The 23,159-nt window shown below is 33.1% G+C and overlaps 3 protein-coding genes and 1 long non-coding RNA gene across 4 annotated transcripts; 2 read left to right on the top strand and 2 right to left on the bottom strand.

Annotated features, from left to right (window-relative positions):
* Positions 1–2,364: 2,364 nt before the first annotated feature.
* On the bottom strand, positions 2,365–3,525 carry LOC116404630. The gene is made up of 2 exons (XR_004217600.1): positions 3,388–3,525; positions 2,365–2,738 (listed from the first exon to the last, which is right to left on the bottom strand). It is a non-coding gene; the product is annotated as an uncharacterized LOC116404630 (long non-coding RNA).
* Positions 3,526–3,530: 5 nt separating this feature from the next.
* LOC101205934 (LRR receptor-like serine/threonine-protein kinase) lies at positions 3,531–7,063 on the top strand. Its single transcript, XM_004152440.3, has 2 exons — positions 3,531–6,410; positions 6,493–7,063. The coding sequence occupies exons 1-2, from the start codon at positions 3,563–3,565 to the stop codon at positions 6,885–6,887; spliced, it is 3,243 nt and encodes a 1,080-aa protein (XP_004152488.1). The 5' UTR covers positions 3,531–3,562; the 3' UTR covers positions 6,888–7,063.
* Positions 7,064–8,945: 1,882 nt separating this feature from the next.
* Positions 8,946–11,903, bottom strand: LOC101205708. Its single transcript, XM_004152439.3, has 7 exons — positions 11,030–11,903; positions 10,826–10,912; positions 10,530–10,745; positions 10,255–10,419; positions 10,090–10,143; positions 9,837–9,983; positions 8,946–9,565 (listed from the first exon to the last, which is right to left on the bottom strand). Exons 1-7 carry the CDS (start codon positions 11,246–11,248, stop codon positions 9,185–9,187), a joined length of 1,269 nt encoding a protein of 422 aa, XP_004152487.2. The 5' UTR covers positions 11,249–11,903; the 3' UTR covers positions 8,946–9,184.
* Positions 11,904–20,076: 8,173 nt separating this feature from the next.
* On the top strand, positions 20,077–22,030 carry LOC101205471 (plant UBX domain-containing protein 10). The gene is made up of 4 exons (XM_004152438.3): positions 20,077–20,959; positions 21,077–21,250; positions 21,406–21,582; positions 21,675–22,030. The coding sequence occupies exons 1-4, from the start codon at positions 20,426–20,428 to the stop codon at positions 21,900–21,902; spliced, it is 1,113 nt and encodes a 370-aa protein (XP_004152486.1). The 5' UTR covers positions 20,077–20,425; the 3' UTR covers positions 21,903–22,030.
* The last annotated feature ends 1,129 nt before the right edge of the window (positions 22,031–23,159 follow it).

Below are 23,159 nucleotides of genomic sequence, written 5' to 3'. Positions count from 1 at the left end.
TAAAAGTGTTAAAATTGAACCTCAAACATGGACTTTAAAAAGAAAATAGAATCAACTTTGCATTATAAAGTTTGAAGGTTCAATCTTAAAATATGGATAAAGTTTGAAGGTTCAATTTTAAAATATGGATAAATGGGAGAACTTAATTTTTTATTTTAAAAGTTGATATAATTGTAACCATAGTTTTTACCATTTATTCCACAGGGGGAGTGAATATTGTATAATGTAGGTAGATTCAATGTTTCATTCTCTTTCCCTTTAACTTATGCTCTGCCCTTCAATCTCTAAAGGTAAGGTAGGGGTGGCTGAGGGATGTGACATGCACACATTTATTATTATATTTTTATAGGTTAACCTTAGCTCTTCCTATCCACTACAAGCACTCACAATTGATTTTATTTATATTTAGTTTGAACAAATACCGAGGAATAATGTCCCATCCAAATAATTCACTTTTATCTCCCCATTGTTTCAAGGGCTAAATGTCAGGTTGTCTTCTAACATTTGAGTGCTTTTTCTAAGTTTAATTGCATGTGATAGTGATAGATACATAGAACCAAGGTTTATAACGTGAAAGCTAGAATGATGGGTAAGAAATTACTTTTCATGGATGGTCGGCTAATACTTAATCTTTAGCGTCCAGATAGGGTCTTCTGATCATCTGAAAAACTACTTCGAGAGCTAGGATTCTAATTACTGGCACTTACAAAATTAAAATTCAACCTCTGTTAGTAGAGCAACTGAACGATGTATTATTTGTGAGGCAATAAAAATTTCCACTTAGAAAGAATATAAGTGGAATAAAATTAAGATGGATCTCTATATTATCATATGAAATGAGATGAAAGGTAGAATGATAGGAACAATATTTACTGTGATTAGGAGGGGGAGATGATGATCATAAAGACTGTTTTAAGAATCTAAGACAGCCTTTCATTTCAGAAGTACTACAAATAAAAGTTACTTGGTACCTCTACCTAAGTTTCAAACGCTCAATTGATTCATTCAGGTGGTAGAAACCCAATATTACATCTATGTTCAACCTATTTTGACGCTTTTGGAAACTCTTTTACATTCTGTCTGGTGCTTAGTTGACCTTGTCCTCTTATTGCAACCAAATGTTGCACCCATCTTCCACTACCAATTTATCTATCCCTAAAAGTCATATCCTATCGGGTGGAGTTTCTTGAATGGTTGGACTTATATTGATTTTTGTCTCATACTAATCTTCCTTTAACCACTATACTTGAGTAAATGTTCATTTTAATTCTTACTTTCATTCTTTTTTTTGGTTCATTTTCATCGCATTCTTTAAATTAAGCATGATACTTCATTTTCTAAAATATAGTCATAAATTTTTATTAAAGGGTTTTCATTGTATATAAAATTTATGTTAAAATTTTGCAAATAGGAATAAAAAAAAACCATTTTTCAGAAAACAAAGATAAAAATCAACTAAAGTTAAAAGTCTAAAAACCAAAGTGAACATGTTAATTAAGAGTTCAATCCCATGATGATCACGTACCTTAAAATTAACTTCCTACCAATTTTCTTGACATCTACAAAGGTTGTAAGGACAGGTTGTCCTAAGAGATTAATTGAGGTGCACGTAAGTTGACACGAACACTCATAAATATAAAAAGAAAAAAAACAAAAACGAACACTTTAAAAATACAAAAACTAAAACGAACCAAACTTAAAAGTACAGAGATCAAAATAGAATTTGAACTTTTAAAACCTTTTTAGTGCGTAATTGATATTGTCGTCTTGTAGTGGTAGAATTTGTTGTTTTACCCGTCATTTTGAGACAAAAGGAGGGATTCTTTTTAGTGTGCAACTTTCTATGTTACTTTGTAGTACATCCTATCCTGCTTGATAGAATTAGGAGAATTCTTAGAGACCTTTTTTAAAAGGGAGATTTAGGCTAATGGTAATGACTAGGTTTCACTTTCTCTCATTTCTACTTATCAATCACTCCAATTTCTATTCACAAACAACGTTAGTGTAAAGACTTTCTTATCCTAATGTCTACGCTAACTTTGTAACAAATAGAAATCCAACTTGCATATTGTAAAACTAAAAAATAGGTAACAGTAACAAAACAAATGTCAAGGCTCATAGAGAGTTTCAAGAAGATCATCTAAAAGATCAAGAGCCAAGAAATGCAAAAGATTTTTAAATACCTCTACTTTTAGAAACTAAAAAAACACATAGAAAGTGACAAAATAAATACATAAATACATAAATACATAAATAAAAGATATTAGAAAACATTGGATTTAGAAATGCCAAAACATTACCAATGGTCCCATGGACGTAGGCTTTCATGACACGTCCCCCAAAAACAGAAAGCAAAGATCATAATTGTATGCAGATAGTTCCAGAAATAGTATTAGCACCAAGTTATTCATCCTTTAGTTGATAGCTTGGGATGAAAAAAGATTCTGAACTACATATACCTTCTACATTTCAAATTAGTTTATTATGTTGCCTCAAAGCCTTAATGTCAATATTGTAATCTTTCTCTAAAAGAAATTAGATGTGACAATCCATGTTATTGTTGAATATATCTCACCATATTTATTTGTTCTTATCAATCTACAACAAAACATATATGATGTCACAGATAGAGTGTTTTCAAGTTTGTATTACCATCACTTTCCGAAGCCCTCGAGTCCCCAACGCTCTAACTGAATGCTTGCTTTTTAAGTTTGTAGCCTGAAATCGGCTGTATGGTCCTGCATCATAAATAAAAAAAATGTAAATTAGAACCATAAAGATCTTAATGATTAACAAAAGACTGAATAAGTGAGAATTAATATCCAGTGAATTGGTAAAAATCCGAGCTCTCTGTACGTGTGTAAACTTGGAAAACCTTAACGAATCATGAAAAGTAGGACTACAAAAATGGGAGTAGAATAGGCTGAGTCTACGAGTTACCATTACCACTGATTTTGCGACTGCTACATTTTCTCAAACAGAAACAGATCTCTCTAGAGATCTTAAGATGACATACCTACAAGTTTAAGGGTCTGCATAGAATATGATTACGCATCCAAATAATGTACAAGTGGACTTTCAGACAGATGATATCGATCCATCCTGATTCCACTGACATTTTCATCTAAATTTCAAAGTTCTATCCGCAGTTTTCAGGTTTTCTTCTCTATATTCATAAGCAAAATAAATGCATGTAAGTTTTTGTTTGGACATGATCGATAATTTGTCCAGACTACGTTTTATTTGTTTTGAGGCAGCTCTACAGGATAGCTCAACTTGCCTTTTAATAAGTTCTCTTCCTTAGTCTCGCCCTAGTCTCTTCCTTGGACTCTTCCTCTGTCTCTCTCACTCTCCCTCTGAACTTTGTACTATAAGAACAATAGTCACCTTGATAAAGAGGAACAAAGACTGGAAGCTCTGTTGGATCCAAAGAACATGATTTTGTTCGGCGCTATTCAGCAACGCGATAAGCCAAAAGAATATGATTTGTCCTCGCCCATTGCCTAGGTTCATGACAAGCTTTTCTGCTTTTACCATTTGAGTTCCTAGCACAGCTGTAGAAATGCATGCAAAACAGAGGACACTATTCTTCATAATAGTCTTGCTTTTCTCCTTCTCTGTATTCGTTTCTGCTGTCAACCATCAAGGCAAAGCTCTCCTGTCATGGAAACAATCTCTGAACTTCTCGGCCCAAGAGTTAAACAACTGGGATTCCAATGATGAAACTCCCTGTGAGTGGTTTGGAATCATCTGCAACTTTAAACAGGAAGTTGTGGAAATAGAATTCAGGTACGTGAAATTGTGGGGTAACATCCCCACCAATTTTAGCTCATTGGTGACCCTGAAAAAGCTCATCTTCGTGGGAACTAACATCACTGGTACAATTCCTAAAGAGATTGGCGATTTAAGGGAATTAAATACATTGGACCTGAGTGACAATGGCTTGACAGGAGAAATCCCAATTGAGATATGTGGTTTGCTCAAGCTTGAAAACGTCGACCTCAGCTCAAATAGACTCGTGGGCCTGATTCCAGCTGGAATTGGAAATCTCACGATCCTTAAAGAGCTTGGTCTACATGATAATCAACTTACCGGTCAAATTCCCAGAAGCATAGGTAACTTGAAGCAGCTTAAGAATATTAGAGCTGGTGGAAACAAAAACATCGAAGGCAATATACCTCCAGAAATTGGCAACTGTACCAATTTGGTGTATGCAGGCTTTGCTGAAACCAGAATTTCAGGCTCTCTGCCACCAAGTTTAGGCCTACTCAAGAAGCTCGAAACACTCGCATTGTACACAACCTTTCTCTCTGGCCAAATTCCTCCTGAAATTGGAAACTGCAGTGGGCTCCAATACATGTATCTCTATGAAACGTTGCTCACAGGTTCTATTCCGACCAGTTTTGGGAATCTCCAGAACCTGCTAAATCTGTTTCTATATAGAAATAGATTAACAGGCACGTTGCCAAAGGAGCTTGGAAACTGTTATCAATTATTCGACATCGACATTTCAATGAATTCTTTGACGGGAAATATTCCAACCACATTTAGTAACTTGACTTTGCTACAAGAATTGAATTTGGGAATGAATAATATTTCAGGCCAGATACCAGCCGAGATTCAAAATTGGCGGGAACTTACTCATTTGATGCTTGACAACAATCAAATCACGGGTTTGATACCTTCAGAACTAGGGACTTTGAAAAATCTCAGAATGTTGTTCTTGTGGCATAACAAGCTTGAAGGAAATATTCCATCTTCAATTTCCAACTGTGAGATGCTTGAAGAGATGGATTTATCGATAAATGGCTTGACAGGTCACATTCCTGGACAAATTTTCCACCTCAAGAAGCTAAATAGCCTCATGCTCCTCTCCAACAATCTATCAGGCGTTATACCTACAGAGATCGGAAATTGCTTGTCGCTAAATCGTTTCAGAGTTAGCAAAAACTTGCTCTTCGGCGCTCTCCCACCACAGTTTGGGAATTTGAAGAATCTGAGTTTCTTGGACCTCGGAGATAACCAGTTCTCTGGAGTAATACCTGATGAGATTTCCGGCTGCAGGAATCTAACATTCATTGATATACACTCCAACACCATTAGTGGAGCTTTACCCTCAGGTCTCCACCAACTTATTTCCCTTCAAATCATTGACTTCTCAAATAATGTAATTGAAGGGAACATAGATCCTGGTCTCGGACTGTTAAGCTCATTGACAAAACTCATTCTGTTCAACAATCGATTCTCCGGACCAATCCCTAGCGAGCTGGGCGCTTGCTTGAGGTTACAGTTATTGGACCTCAGTGTTAATCAACTTTCCGGTTATCTTCCGGCAAAGCTAGGGGAAATTCCAGCGCTAGAAATCGCTCTAAACCTGAGTTGGAACCAACTTAACGGTGAGATACCGAAGGAGTTCGCCTATTTAGACAGACTCGGAATCTTAGACCTCTCACACAATCACCTTAGCGGCGACCTCCAAACCATCGCCGTAATGCAGAATCTGGTGGTACTCAACATCTCCGACAACAATTTCTCTGGCCGAGTGCCGGTGACTCCCTTCTTCGAGAAACTCCCGCCCAGTGTCCTATCCGGCAATCCAGACCTCTGGTTCGGCACCCAATGCACCGACGAAAAGGGAAGCAGAAATTCAGCACATGAATCAGCGTCTCGTGTAGCGGTGGTATTGCTGCTATGCATAGCTTGGACTCTTCTCATGGCGGCGCTTTACGTGACCTTTGGATCGAAAAGAATAGCACGAAGACGCTACTACGGTGGCCACGATGGCGACGGCGTCGATAGCGACATGGAGATTGGCAATGAACTCGAATGGGAGATGACGCTCTATCAGAAGCTCGACCTTTCAATTTCTGACGTGGCAAAGAAACTGACAGCTTGCAACATCCTCGGTCGTGGCCGATCCGGCGTCGTTTACCAGGTCAACATCGCCCCCGGTTTAACCATCGCCGTCAAACGGTTCAAAACCTCGGAGAAATTCGCCGCCGCCGCATTCTCTTCCGAAATCTCAACTCTAGCCAGTATCCGACACCGGAATATCATACGATTGCTCGGTTGGGCGGTCAATCGTAAAACGAAATTGTTATTCTATGACTACTGGCCACAAGGAAACCTCGGCGGTTTGTTACACGAGTGCAGCACCGGCGGTTACGTAATCGGCTGGAATGCTCGGTTCAAGATTGCGATGGGATTGGCCGACGGATTGGCTTACTTGCATCACGACTGTGTGCCGGCGATTTCGCATCGGGACGTGAAAGTCCAAAACATACTATTGAGCGACGAATACGACGCCTGCCTTACAGATTTTGGATTCGCAAGGTTCACTGAAGACAATCTAAACGAACCATCGTCGGCAAATCCGCTATTCGTCGGATCTTACGGCTACATTGCACCGGGTGAGCACAATAATGTTAATATTTCCCCAAACCAAAATTTTCAATCCATTAAACTTTCTCCTAATGGTGGTTTCATTCACAGAATATGGTCATATGCTGAAAGTAACAGAGAAGAGCGATGTGTATAGCTACGGAATCGTTCTCTTAGAAATGATTACCGGTAAAAAGCCAGCCGATCCTTCATTTCCAGAAGGCCAACACATAATCCAATGGGTTCAACATCATCTACGCAGCCAGAACAATCCAATCGAGCTATTGGATCCAAAACTTAAAATCCATCCCAACGCCGAAATTCATGAAATGCTTCATGTCCTCGAAATCGCTCTTATATGCACCAATCATCGCGCCGACGATCGGCCTATGATGAAGGACGTCGCTGCATTATTGAGAAAAATTCAAACCGAGTCTACGATGATGAGGATCAAGGGAATCAAACCTGGTAATAGATTGAAGAGATTCGAAATTCAATCGTATTAATCCATCTTTAACCCGATCTCTCCTCTTTTGGTTACTCATCTTCTTCCAGATAATCTCATCATCCGGTCACCTAATTCCAGAGCTTCGCGCGCTAAAGATGTTTTTGTTTAAAATCTTAATCTATAAATCTTATTTTAGTTTCTTTTTATAAAGTATTTTATATTTTGTTCTCTAAATTTTATGTTTGTTGTATTTTAGGGAAATTTATTTTGGTTTCTAAATTTAAATAAAAAATAATTGTCTAAATTATTTTCTATTATTTATTATTGTTGCTATTGGATTAAATAATAAAATAATGGCATAATAAGATAAATAATATTATTTATTATCGTACACTAAGTTGAAATAAATATTTTCGATCGGCTTAAATTTACCGAAGAAAATTATTTCAACAATAAATTTATTTTAGGTTAATAATGATTATATAACGTATCAATATGACATAACGTTCATTGAGATATTTATCACATATCTTCAAGTTATCTACAATTGTCTTTGTGAGCACTTCTTGAATTTCAATACTATAAAAAGTTCTAATAGGAGTTGTTTTTGACATAATCTCCTAATAAACAATAAGCCTTCAAAGAGTAAGGACATGCAAATGCAAAGTATACCGTGTTTCTTCGACTTATAGTTTTAAATCATTTTTTTTATCTTCTAGAAAATTTTAATTAAATTAGATTATAAAATTAAACGTGTAGAGATGTTAAAAATTCAAAAAACAAAATTGTTACTTCCACGAAAAAATTAAATCAAAAGAATATTTTTCTAACCTCGTTTCAATTATTTTTTAAGGATCATTTTGGATTGTTATTGGGGGACGAGAGGAGGAGGAATGTCTCCACTAAAGAAATGGTAAGCAAACTTCTCCTATTCCCATACAATAACGAATATGGAAGAACCTTAACTCGACACATGAGAAAGAATACAACACCGTACTTCTATATCACTTAGTTTCAACATAGCATTATAAAGATACAAAAAGATTCGTTATCTCGACCAACTAAGTAGAAAAGTGAATGTAGAGTAGAAAATTATAGAAGTGAAGAAAAAGTAAAGAGAAAAAGAGAGAGAGAGAGAGAGAGATATTAAGAATGAAGTAATGGAGCAGCAGCACGCGAGAGGCAAAGCCATATGTATCTCTCAGTTAATTGTTGCCTTTAATTTCCTCTGCTTTTCCACAGCTTTTGATGCTTTTCTTTCTCCACTTCAAAATATATTCTGATCACACTCGAAATTCAAAATCTTATTATTATTATTAATTAGTTAATTAACATTTTAAAAGCTTTAAATTAAATCTATATTAGTTAATCCATTTCCCCATGAAACTTTTTAATCTCTTGCATTGAAAAACAGCATTGGAATATTCTCCACTTATAACATAATAATTTACTTACAAAATTGCTTTGGCATTTGTGGAATTATTTAGCTTCTAGACCTCACATGTACTGCAAGCTTCTTTTCCATGTATATTTAATTAATAAAGTGATTATGATAATTGTTCTAATCATTAAGATAAAACCCTTTGTTTAGTAATGAATATAAGTTCTCTATGCAATTTTTACACCATTTATACAAGATTAATTTCAATGTGAGTATGAGCTAGCTAGAGTTTGGTTGAGACCAAAGTAGTTTTTCTAGAGCTCAAATGTTTGGTGATGATGGTTAAGTCAAATTTGGTTTGAATCTCCTTTCTTTCATGTTTAAGAAAATGTAGTCTTTGGTAAAAGTCTCAGATAGTGACTTTTTCTTAAAAGATTTTATTTTATTTTCTTTATATATATTCAAAAATTAGGCATTGTTAAGACAAAATATTATAGTCTAAATTTATTTAATACACTATTTTAGAATGTTTAAAATTTTTAATTTTATTTCTGTAATAGGTTATTTCAAATACACCAATATATTAATTTTCGTAGATGAGAGGTTTAATTCTTATATTGCAGAAACACATTAACATATTATTTTCTGATAGTGTTTTATCTAAAACTGAAAGCACTTTTTGTTCCAAAGGTCTGTCAAAAACCCATGAAGGATTAATTAGGAGCTGAGAGAGTATAAGTAAGCACAACCTTTCTAATTCTTCACTTCTTTGTATTCTTCATCCATAATTACAAAAAATTCATCCTCTCTGTATAAACTAATATTGAAAAAGGCCAAAACCAAACCAAAACCATACCTCAAGGTGGCCTAGGACAAAAAGAAACCAAAAAAGAAAGAAAGATTACAATTAAATTACATTATATCCTAAAACATCATCAACAACAACGACTAAATAATAAAAAGGCCAAATAATTCTAAGGGCATTTGACATTTCTACCAGGTCCTCCATAGTAAAAATAAGTGCCCCAAACATTATTGGTGGTTTGTCTAATATCATAACAATCGGAATGGTCAGCCAAGACCTGAAGATTTGTTAGAGGAAGCAAATTATTATCCCAATCAACAACTTGTAAATTCCTGAAATAAGAAGCTTTCCCAAACCCTTCTTCAGCAAAATGACCACTCCCCATTTGAGTTCCTGTGTGAAACCCTGAATTAGATCTGCTGTTCACTACTTCCCCTCCAAATTGTACCATGCTAGCATGACTCCTCAAATGGCTGAACAAAAATGCTGGCCAGTACCCCACCAGCAACCCCGACCCATATTCTAACCACCAATGCCCGTGCTTCGGATCCTGCATGTATGCATGGTTTCCATTTTCAAACTTAGACCTTAACTAGAGTCTCTACATATTTATTACTTTATTATAATCTCCTAATCTTGACTATACTTCAAAGAAATTCATATATCTGGAATATTTGATTTTTCAAAAAGAGAAAAAGAAAAAAGAAAAAAGAAAAGAAAAATAGAATATTTGACTTCCACCTCAGGTTCGTGAATGGACGAACTAAAAAGGAATAAATTAAAAACAAAATGAAAAGGAGAAACAGTGAATAAAAGATTACCTTCCAGACCATTAAACCAATATCAAATTGCTTGCCACGGTAAGAAGAAATAGGCGAAATTGCTGCTCCAATTGCTATCCTATTATTGGTTTGAACGAACCCAGAACAAAGTAAATTATAACATCCTGTGGCTTGATAAGCATCAGTCTGCCCCCAAAAAATAAATAATAAAAATCATTAGTTCTCTCTCTGTTCTTCAAATGCTTCAAAATCAAAAAAGAAAAAGAAAAAGAAATAGAAAATTAAAACTCACTGTCCAGTATGTAAAGAATCTGGGATTGTTGTCTCCATACAGTTCAGGACTAACCTGAACCAAAAAAGAAGAAGAAGAAGAAGAAGAATCAAGATTAAAGCACAAGAATTTGAAAGGCAAAATAATAATTTCTAAGAAGATTCAGATGAAAACTAATTTAATTACCTGCCATCCAGCTTCAATGGTGTTCAAATCATTCTCAAATGAACCTGAAATTACCCATATTTGTGATATACTAAACTCATATTGATCCGTTACACGTGGTGCCCATATGTTTAAACTCGCCTTTGCTCCATAATATTGTTCCCCATTCACATATACCACAGCATGCTGTAATTTTGTCAAAGTTAACAATTAGAAATTAATATAAATGGGAGCTTATGAGCCATATGGTAGCTCTCACACCATGTTACATGCGCTAATGGGTTTTGAATTCTAACCTCATGGCCATTGCCAGAAGAGTCTCTTTTCACATGTTTAATGGGTTTTCTTCCATATCTTCTATAAGAACTTGCTCTGTATATATCTTTTTCTGTTGTTCTTCTTATTGGGATTGTTCCTTCTGGGCAAAACTCACCTGATTCTGACCATAACTGGAAATTCTCTATTGCTTCTTCAGTGGAGTTGCTGTTCCCTCTTGGCCTCTCTGGTGGTTCCTGTTCATCAATTTTTTTTCTCAATTAATTCTTTTCCAAAAAAGAAAAGGGAAAATGAAATTTGTTAATTAATTAATTACCAATGGAGAATGGCCTTTGAGATCAGGATGGTCAAAAGCAGGTTGAAGATGAGAAAGAACACAATCTATAACATCACCATCTGAACTCTGCTTTCATCAAATACAAACAAACAAAAACACACACACAACCCAAATTGTTAAATTTTGCATAACAGTGGAACAATAATAATTAAAAAAAAAAAATAGAGTTTCTTTTTTGTTTACCTGAATTATCTTGATGGGAGGCTTGTTGATTTTGCGCAAATAATTTCTGATGTGTTTAAGTTTCTTGAGTTCTTTAGCTGGGTGGAACAAAGTTTGGTTTTTTGTTGGGATTTGATGGGATATAGAACTTGACAAAACAGAGGAAAAAGAAGTAAAAACCAGAAGCAAAACAACAAAACAAGAACAAGAAGAAGAAGAAGAAGAAGAAGAAGAAGCCATATGGATGGAATGTTTTTCGGGGAAGTCGTTTGTTTTACTGTAATGATGTGAGATTTGTAAGTATTGAAGTTGTCTGGTTGTATATGGATGAAGAGAAAAACAAATAAAAATAAAAATGAAGAAGAAATCACATTAATAAGTACTTATTAATCTAATCTAATCTAATAATCTCAGTTACAAAAAAAAAAGAGAAAAAAAAAGACCCAAGCTTTTGTTTTGTTTTCTTCTTCTTCTTTGCTTCACCATTCCCAACATATAACATAAAACATTCTCTTGCCTTTCTAAAATATTTCAGAAATGTGCTCTAAAAAATAGGGCCTTAACTGGAGAAATATTATTAGGTAAAAGGGCTGTTTTTAAAATATAAATAGTGTTGTTTTTTTGGTTTCATAGTGCCTCTTTTTTTTTTTTTTTTTTTTTTTATTAAATGGAATTAAATTCTCTTTCCTTTCTTATTTTTAAATTTTCTTTAACTGTCGTTAATAAGAGATTAATTTCTCTGTTTTCCGTTTTAGAATTTAATTCTCATGAACGACGCGAAAGAAAATTAAAAGAAGAAAGAATAGATAAAATTTAATCTAAACGTTAATGGCAATTAAAGACAATTAGAAAAGAAAGAAAGAAAGAAAAGAATTTAATACAGTGGGAAAGGGAGCGTTTCTCTTCCTAACAAAAACAGAAAGACAACCTTTTATAGCTAATTGTTTTCAAAAGAATCCACTGTACCTATTTTTTTTTTCTTTTCAAAACTACTACATTATTTCAATTAACCCTTAAAAAGGACTCGTATTAATTTTATTTATTTTTGTTCATATCAAGCAGTCAACAAATTGAAAGAAAAAAAAAAAAAGGACAGTAGGTTTAAAATTGAATTGTTAAGAAAGATGAAAGAGAAGAGGAAAGAGAAGAAGGATTCAAAGTTAAGACAGTACTGAACTAGTGGGTACTGGAGACAGTTAGGATTTGGGTGGAATGGCAACCACAATGGGAAATTGGAACAATCTTTTTGAATTCCAAGAGTGAACTCTAAAAGTGGAAAAATATCACATTCAAATCTTATATTGGAAATTCTGTTTTTACCCCCATTTTCCACTTTAATAAAATGACTACATTATAAAAAAAATTATTACACACCTACCTATGTGGGATGTAAATATCAAAACTATAGATTTAAAGACGTTAGTAAAGTTAAGAAGTTTATTATCTACAAGATTTGTATTTTGGTTTTAAAGCACGACTACATCATCTGAAATTTTAACTTTTAGTTAGGATGCTTTTGAAATGAAAAAGAGGAAATTGTTGTTTGGATTTGTTTGTTTTTTGTTTTTAGGTACTCAGATTGGTTTAATGAAAGTTTCTGATTATAGGTAATAGGGGTTAGAATTGAAGGACCTCCAAATATGTGTATGTGACATAATCTTTTTCCTAAAATAAAAGTGAAAATTATTTAGTGTTGGTTTTGATAATGTTATTACTTGAATCACAACCACAGCTATAAGTGAAAATGATTGTGCTTTAAAGAGACTCACCTGCACCAACTGGCCAAACCCACTCCATTTCCCATTCAATGCCTTTTTTCCAGCCATTTCAGTACATTTATGTTGTGTCCTTCTCTCTTTCATGCCCCAACTCCCAAGTTTTCTTCCCAGAACCTATTTTTTTTTCTTATATTCATATATTTTCGACTCGACTCAGCTTACGTATACTTTGATTAATCTTAAGAAACAACTCTTAGATATATGGTATCATGAATCCATTCTTGTTATCTATCTGCTTTTAAGTGAATGAGTTTGAAAAAAAAAATGAAAGAAGGTGATTGATGTAGAAAACAACTCAGTTTTGTGGTGGGTCATTTTGAATGATTATTTCCACCCCAACAAAGAGGTGGGGGGAGGGTTAACTTTTTGGCATATGAAATTCTTTTTGACCATAAGAGAAAAAAAATAAGTAACAGATCTTTTGTTTTTTTATTATGCAAAATCACAAAACACAGTGTTGGGAATAAAGACAATGAGAGATTTTTTACTTTGATTTTTTTTACCATCAAAATGGACTAATTCCCCCACATTACCTCCATGTGCTTATTTCTATCAAGAAAATCAGTTAACTAAAGAGATTGATTAATTGCTTTTGAAAATAGAATGATGATCAATAATAATAATAATCATAATCCAAAATAAATGCTAAATCATGTCTTACATTAGACCTAATTTTCACATAAAAGCATCGAGTAAAAATGTTTGTTTTGCAAGCATTGCCACCAAAAGGAAATGATTTTGTTTGGTCCACCTCCATTTTTCTCATCATGCTTGGCCATTGGATATCATCATCACATCTTTGGTCTTCTTTTTTTCAAAAAAAAAAACTTACCTTAAATTTTGCCTTTCTTTTTTTTCAAAAAAACATTAATTCTATGATGATCTTAATTTGATTATTTGACACTCTAAACAACCAAGACTATCAATCCTATTGATATTTTTATTGTTCTATCTAATGTCAAGATGTTGTGTTTTACCATAATGCTTGAATCTACTGTTTAAACATATATCTAATAATGTAGTATGATATTTTTCTCTCAATTTGTAATAATATGGAATAGCATGGTGTGCGTAATCTTAAACCTCTCGGCTTTTCATCGCTATATCATTCAAAATCTTCACTTGCAACTTTTGAAAGAGGAAAGATTATTTTTACACTTAAAGAGTAATCTTTGTAATTCAATCTTTTTTTTTCCTCTTTTTAATTTAAAATTATAATCATGAGAAAAATAATTTTATATCAATCCTAAACAAATCAAAGATCCTAAATTGAAAGATACCTTTAATTTTCTTATTGTCACATCCTCGTTTATTCAATCCAATAATTACATTACACGATATTAATTTTAATTTGTATATGTAAAAAATATTAAGATTATTATATCATGAAGGATAGGATGTTATTATTCAAAGGTGTGAACAATGATGGGTCAAATACCAAATTGGACAAAAAGGTAAAAGAGTTATATTGAAGCTCATAAAAGAAGGTTCACAAAGCCTTTTTACTTAGCTTGTAAGAATCCCAAAGTTATAAGAGAAATGGAATATAACAGCTAAAAATTCCACCATATATTCATCAGTAAATTGGAAGAGAATGAGATTTTATTCAAAGCAAAATTTAACTTTAGGAATGGCACCATTGTGACACACAAGTGGGATATTTTGGGGGAAAAGATTCCTAAATCTAATTCAACCATATATACATTTGTGAGTGCCCATATTTTTTAGCACTATCATTACATCAAAACAGTACTTCCCAATTTTGGCCATTCATTTTCAGCCACCCAAAAATCTCCAATATTAAATCTTTTCTTTTTCCTTCCTTTTTCACATTTTAAAGTTTAATTTACAATTAACCTTCAGCAACAAAAAAAAAAAATTGCAAAAATTATAAAAAAAAAAAATTGGACTTGGATGATAAAAGTTGAAGCCTTGAGGATCTACTTTTCTAACACTTTGTATAGTTTAATTTGAAGCTATAATTATAGCGATGATCATTATACTGATTTAGATTTTTAAGTTTAAAAGGGGTTGTTGGACACCCACTATCATTTTAGGGTTTAGAATTTGGTGTTTCGATTAAAAAAGTGATATAATATATCGTTCTTCTATCTATTCATAAGCATATTGAAAATTTGTTAATATCATCTCAACATTTCTTAATCAAAGCACACCATGCATGCCGAATTCTATCAAATTGAGGTCTCTATTTTCACACACCTCATTGAGTTGTTTGACATTTGAGGATTGCATGTGATCTTCCAACATGAAAATTCAAATCTATAGTGGATGAAACAGTATTCCTACAAATATAATCAAATAAGTTAAATTTAACCAATTTGATGTCTAATAGATCTCTTAAATTTGTAATGTTTGAATGTTGCATGTAATTGTCTCTTAATTTTAAAAATGCTTAATAAGTTTCTAAATTTTGTAAAAATATCCAATAGATTGATCTCTTAGCTTTTAATTTCGTATATGATTAGACACCTTACATATCTAGTTTTTTAGTTAACGAAGAATATAAAACTTAATTTTCGTGACAACTAGATCATTAAAATTTATTTAATCCACTTTTTTTTTTTAAAATGAAAATATTTTATACGTCAATGACCTATTCGATACAGGTATAAAAGTTTACATAATTTTTTGTAAAAAAAAAGATAGAGTACTAACCTATTAGATACAAAATGAAAAGTTCAAAAATCTATTTGATACAAAGATAAAAAATCACAATAACATTATTAAGTTTATATACATGAACGTAACTATAGTTTAAGTATACATATTAACCATCCAAAAAATCTACACTCAAAATCTCCTCCTCTGCATAAAAGAGAAACCTATATATGAAAGGAGTATATTATTATTCTCATCTAAGGAGAGAAAAACAAATTAGTATATAAATAAATAAATGAGTTACTCAGGGTTCCTTTAGATTGAAGTATGAAAAATCATAATGTTTTTCTAAAAATTATTTAAAATATATTTAAAAATCTACTTTAATTTGTTTTAAAATGATTTATTTTTTAATTTAAACACTTGAAAATGTAATCCAACACATCATTAATCTAATTTTAACCCATCCTACTAAACTCGGTCAACCATCTAAATATTTTCACGAAAATAAAAAGCAGTCACTAAGGCATACATTTTTCCAAACAATAATGAAGTTATTAGAAAATTAGAAATCCATCTCATTCATTCATTCATCCAAGCTTTTATACACACACACACATGAGACATAGCTTTTGCACTTACAATAAATACTATTGTTTGCATGTATGTATATATATAGATATATAAAAAGCATAATGATGGGGCATGAGGGGGGGTGTGGCTTGGCACTAGCAAGTGTATAGGAACAAAAGGGAATGGACATTACTCAATTTTTCTTTTTGGGGTTCTAGGAAGTGCTGCCTTCATGCTTCCCACTTTCAAATTCTCTCCCTTTTTATTTTTAATTTCCTAACCTATATGTTTTTTTTTTTTTTAATTTTTAAATTTCTAAAGTTCATTAAATAAATAAATAAATAAAATTATCTCTTCTTTTCAGGCCATTTCACATAGAACACCTCAGCAACAGGAAAAGAAACTTTCAAAGGACAAAGTGAAGGAATATTGGTCCATTATTATTCCCACACTCTCCTTTCATTTATTATTATTTCAACAAACCAACATATGAAAGCAGCCTTCTCAATTCTTTCCACTCTCAAAAACCATCCCTTCTTCTCAAAGTTTGTCTCGACATCATATTTTTAACTTTTTTTTTTACTTTAATTTAAAGAATAATTCAATTACCTTTTGATAAGAAAAATTACATATATGTTATAGAAAAAATATAGTAATTAGTTCTAGGTATATATATATATAACTTACTTTGGTTTTGGTGAAAGGTAACTTAACTTTGATTTTAAAACACACCTATAATTAACAACTTGCTTATATATATATATATATATATATAGTGGAACTTAGCTGAGAAAGATAATGTGGAATTACATACACCAGTGAGTTTAGAAAACAGTGGCCTAATAAGTGACCCTCTCATGTGATGTGAGACTCATGAGTTCAAATTTATAATTTGTATGTAATAAAAATCTAGATTTTGAAAGTGTTATGTCTAATTGATTTCTGAATGTTTAGTTTTAATGCATATTAGGCCTTTACCATGAAGTTTAGACAAGGATGTAAAATGTGTCAAAATTTTATTGGATATTAAATAAAAAATATAAGAAAATATTAAACAGAAACTAAGAATATATTTAAAGGTGTACAATTAGACTTCCTTCAATAACCTATTATTAAATGGAAAGCTAGAAAGGGGAAGAGCTTAATTTAACTAAATTTAAATTATTTCTCATCACCCAATTACACTAAACAAACAAAAAGCATATATAATTAACTATTTTTTAGAAAAGAATGGTGAGAAATGTTTGTCCTTTTAGAAATAGGGGTAGGTATATTTCTTTATTGGGGATGTCTCTCTCTCTCTCTCTCCCTCTCTCTCTCTATATATATACACACACACAGTACATTATCTAATGTTTATATATTCCTGATCTTTGGATATTGAATGGAAAGAAATAGGCAAAAATAGGGATTTGAAGTTAAGTAATTTGTAAAGTGAAAACAATGTGGCACAATACATTATTTTGTTGAAGAGATCAGTCAATTTATGAGGTAGCAGCATGCTCCACTTAGGCAAAATGATGAGATGAATAATAATAATGGTTGTGTATAAGAGTTGTGAGAGTGACCACTTTGTAATAATAGTAATATTGGAGTTATTGGAGGAGTTGTGTGTTAAATTTTGATGGGATTAATGGGCATTATTATGGCACTAAATTAAACCTTTGAAGAAGAATGGTTTGTGATGTGAACTTTGGTGATTCATTTTGAAAATGTGGAGACCACATGATGCTATCTTTGCAATACAAAAACTGCATCTCTTTTTACAAACTTTATGAAACAATAAGAAATGAAAAGCCAGAAATTTCTGTCACTTTTCAAAAGTATCAGTGCAGAATTCAAGTAAATTATTTGAACCCTTTCTTCTCACTCTTCTCCTTTTGGGCATATATATATATACACACATATATATAATTGAAAGTGTCATACTAAGGTAATAATATGCTTTTGGTTTTGTTTTCTTTTAACATATACTTCAAAAGTTTGGTCAAAAAGAAGTTTGGCTCTAAAATAAAAATTATTTTTCTTGAGATATGATCAATGCAAAATTTAAAATCTACGAGTGGACCCAAATTTATAAGGGACCAAAATGAGACATACGAGAATACACATCCCAAAATGTCAATGCGTAGGAGTTTGAGTTAGCTTGCAGTATTGGTGAATATACACCAATTGAAAAATAACTTAATGAGATCCTAAACTAACTTCCTACGCATCTCAAGCACTAGAAACATCTTTGACACCATTGATGTTACACATAACCATGAGCATGTGTCCGAGGACTGACTTATAAGTCCCTTTCAACCACCCAAAAGGAGAGAGTAAGTAATCTCCAAAGAAGAGACTATAGTGTAGTATGCTAATTAAGCACCACAATAGTACGAAAGTCTCTTATGCAAATTAGTTTAAAGCATCTCACAATTAAACGAGGGAAAATTGCGCTAGAAGCCGAAGAAAACCAAAGATATAGAGCGAACTCCAACCCATGAGATCTAAGCCCTAACAATTATGTTTGAAAATAAATAGCTTATTTAGTAAGTCACTATACTTTAATTTTGTTCTATTAAGTCCTTTAACAAATTCATCTCTAGAATGAAAAGGTAATCCCAATTACCACTGAACTAATCATCTCAATCACAAACTTAAACTCCACTCTAGTGCTCAAACCACTATGAGCACTATGTATAACTTTGGCCACCCACATTGACAAATTGAAAAAGAAAACAAAAATGCAACAACCAACGCAATCATGAATCAGAGGAAAATAAGCTTCTGACCAGGGACTTAAAAGTAAAGAAAAGACCCTCCTTTTCTTGTCTCTCAAGAGCCATACAATGCAATGAAACATCCATTTGAATGTAAGAGAACTTTCTGTGAATGTTTTTGAAGTTTGCAAGTATAAAGTCAAGAAAAATGAGCTCTAAAACTGCAAAAGTAGAGATGTATTTCCTTGTTGGATAAGCATGTTTTTTGCAAAGTGCATAAATTCCAAGTTAAAGAATGATGAAAAAGATGGTAGGAATACGAATTGGATTCTCTATAGTGGTAGGTAAAGAATTAAATTTCTTGTCAATAGAAATTTGTAAAGAATTGTTCACATATTCCTTCATTTGTAATTTAATTTTCTCACACTCGATATGAATGTAAAATTTCCCACTTTTCATAAAAGTAATTCCCTCCTTTTTTGACAGATATGTCTGGAAGATTTCTTGTCTGCTTGTCTGTTGTAATTCAAAATTCTCTGTAGCATAAAGAAGCCATATGGGATAGATTTTGTTTTTCGATTTCAACTTGGTTTGAGTTATAGGTTAAAACTTGGAGTGATATCTAAGAGGGTATTTCTCTACTGTGTAGCATTCACTTTGACCTTAGCAAATGAAGTTCCAATAAGTTCAAAAAAATCTGCAGGAATATAAAGATTTACCTCAAAAGTTGAATGGTATTGTACCTCCTACAATATCATGTTAGGTACGCAGATATGAGGTATAAGTTTATAACTCAAACCCCTTGCTAATTATCAATATACCCTTACTAACATTTCATTATTATTCCCTAGATATCACCTATTATAATAATTATTATTATTGACAACATGTGAAGGGAAAGAATCAAACCTTCGAAAGGTTATTATTGACAACATGTGAAGGGAAAGAATCAAACCTTCGAAAGGTTTCAAGGTTGATAGTACAAACAATATATCATTAAACTATGTTTCATTCGACGACATAACCAGAAAATCGAAAAGTGTAAAGACAACTGTTGATCATTCTCCTTCTCGGAAAGGATCTACAGTTCAATCTATCAAGTAGTTCCATCAAAAATCACTAACTGCAGCATTGCAGCATGTAACATGCACTAAAAGAAAGTGGTGATCTTGTTCATGTTTCTTTTTGTAATCTTGGCGTGTTTATTATGGGAGCAAGTGAAATAAGGAGCAAATCTTGTGATAAAAAAAAACAAAAAATAATGTATGATCAGGTAATTTATACCTTCTCTTTTACAGTATAAATTTGTTATTGAAAATGATAGAAAAGGTAAGTGTTAGCACATTGTTATGCTAAGTGATAGTTGATTCTTGAACTTTCAAGAAAGAAAAGAAGTAGAGGAAGAACTTCAGAATTTTATTCTTGAAAAATCCCATCTCTTTCAGCGTTTATGGTTGATTTTGTTTCAAGCAAAGCATCCAATCCAAGTTACAATCAAAGCTAAGGGAAAAGAAAGAAAGTAGCCTGCACATTCTTCTAAGTGACAGTTGATTCTCTTTCAAAGGGTATCTGAAAAGACTAATATTTTGTGAAATATTATTTCTTCCTTAAGCTTCTCAAGGTCTCTACCACTTTCAATCAGTCCATTGCTAATGGTGCCATAATCCCAGTTGAGTAGAGTAAAAATCAAGAGTCGTTTTTGTTATATTTTTCTGTGCTACCTATATTTTCTCTTGAAAAAAATGTCATCAACAATGAGGGAAACTTCTAGATTAGCTGAAGCCTCAATCAACGGTATCATCCGACGCATGGTTAATCTTCCAAGAAGCATATTAGGAGGATTTTCAAGAGTTATGAATGGAGGAAGAAACCAAACTTTGCCATCCAGTTACCAATATCAAATTCTGCAGCAGGACACACCTTATGTGCCGGAAGAATGGTCTTTCCTCACCAGTTTCCAATACCAGTATGGCTCGATGCACCCATTTTTTTACGCCTGTCGATTTGCAGAAGCCCTGAAGATAGCAGAAGATGATCAAAAGTTCTTATTCTTGTATCTGCACTCACCAGATCACCCATTCACACCCTCTTTCTGCGAAGAGACATTGTGTTCAGAGCTAGTAGTGCAGTTTCTTGATGCTAATTTCATATGTTGGGGAGCACTTGCAAGCAGAGGAGAAGGTCTACAGATGGCTACAACATTAGGAGCTACCAGTTTCCCATTCTGTGCCGTGATTGCTCCGGCTCCAGGTGAAAGCATAACAGTCCTACAACAGGTTAGTTAAGTTTTGAGTTCTAGATTTTCTGTTTTTATTAAAACTTTCTAATTAAGTTTTAGGAAGCAAAGGTTGAGACTGTGCTTAAGTTTGATCTACTGCTTCATCTTTAACTAGCTTGAAGGGCCACTCTCTCCAGCTGATTTGGTGGAGATTCTACAAAGAACAATGGAGGAACAGGGATCAGCTTTTGGTAGCTCCAAACTGAAGCGAGAAGAAAAGATAAGAGCAGATCGAAGGATAAGAGAAGAGCAAGACAGAGCATATAATGCTGCTCTTAAACAAGATAAGGTATGATCTTCTGTGATATCCCAAATCAAATATTTCAATCATCCCATCTGATATTGCAAATTTTGAAAGGATAAAAGTACTTTTGAACACACAACGATATTTTATAATTTTGCCAACTCAAAATTTGAGAATAAATCAACCTGGTTGCCTTCTAGGAGAGGGAAAGACTTAAAAATCCACCTCTGGTGTTGCCTAAGAAAGCAATTGATGAGAGGCTCAAACAGAATTCTCCAATTGAACAACAAGGTAGAGTGAAAGAACCTACTTTTACTCGTGAAACTCCGAACAAGGATCCTGCAAATACAGGAAAAGATTCTCATCCCAGCTCCCAGGTACATAACAGTACAAAAATAGAACTTTAATCTAGAATCCGTCTTAACATTGAACTAATTAAAGTCTAATTAATACTTGAATTATCTTCCAGATACTAATAAGGTTTCCAAACGGTGAAAAGAGAGAGAGAAGGTTTTCAAGCATGGACAAGGTGAAATCAGTTTACAGTTATGTTGATTCGCTCGGCCTGCCTGGTACTGAAAACTATAGATTGATAGCAAGCTTCCCAAGAAGAGTATATGGTACCGATGAGATGAATATGACTCTGAAAGATGCTGGCCTTCACCCAAGAGCAAGTCTGTTTTTGGAGTGTAAATGATGTAATTTACTTTCATGATCACCATAGTTTAGCAATGATAACAGCAGATCTTATTGTGATCTTGTTTAGCAACTACTCTGCACCACACCAAGCAAAGCTTATTGAATTTCTTGCTATTAAACCCGAAATTTCGGATTGAGTTAGATTGGGTTGATAATTTGCCTTCAATACAACCCAACTCAACTTACGTTCATCTAATATATATCAGAAAAACGGACCATAATCTATAATTAACGCATTAGATTGACGTTTCATAGTCATACGACAATAATAACCCGCATCAATTATAGGTTGCAGTTTAAAGAAAAATAAATACTAAAGAAGTGAAAATTCAAACTAAACATTAGCAGATAATTACAAAATTTGGTTTCAACACCACCTAGCAGCCATGCATTTATTTCCATCCCCTGTTACCTAACCACGTGACCTAGTTACTTGGAACTGAGAGTGAAGACCATCCCTATAAGCTAACACGGAAACTTTCGATGCATTTTATATTGACTATCATGCTTTTCAGGTAATTTAGAGGATTGCTCCAAATCAAGTACAAACTTTGGAGATCCTAGTACAAAGCTACCAAAAATAACGATCCATGCATTAACAATTAATAAACATACCAAAACTAAAGTTAATTAACTATGACAATGGGAAAGGAAAAGTGGAAAACCAACAAGAAAGAGAAGCTTCATCATGCTAGACTAGAGAAAAGATGGCTCATTATACTACAAGATCGTTAACTGGTATATGATTTAACGAAACTTTTGGCTTTTTCAGTAAAAGATACGCCAAGGACGAACTACTGCTTTCCTCATCACGAATTAGTGCCTGAAATTGAAGCTGTAGCTTTTTATTGATGTTAGAGAGAAAGTTACATATGAAAACGCAATTGGTTAAGCTATGGAAAACATAATCACAAAATTTTGATTTCCACATTTTTTTTAAAGAATGATTCTATGGTCTAAGTTTAAAACAGAGAAAAGTGGGGTGATTGGAATTCCAATTAATCCTAAAAAATTGATAATCATAGCTTGGTGACTCAATAGGAAAATAAAATAGTCAGGCGAAAACAAATATGAAAAGCCAAAGTGAAATTCTGTGGCTACTCAACAAAAGTTTCTAGTTCTGCCACTCGAAGTAGTGGAGGACCAAAAACAAGTCATGGTGGGTGAGAAGCTATCCCTTCCTTTTCCACTCTACAAGCAATAGTCCTTAGCTCACAAGTGTCTACCAAACTCTTGTCTTAAATTAATATTTTTT

The sequence above is a fragment of the Cucumis sativus genome, chromosome 1 (genome assembly GCF_000004075.3).
Source record: "Cucumis sativus cultivar 9930 chromosome 1, Cucumber_9930_V3, whole genome shotgun sequence".
Classification (NCBI taxonomy): Eukaryota; Viridiplantae; Streptophyta; class Magnoliopsida; order Cucurbitales; family Cucurbitaceae; genus Cucumis; species Cucumis sativus.
The sequence above is the reverse complement of the archived record's forward strand: the minus strand, read 5'-3'. Positions and strand labels throughout refer to the sequence as shown.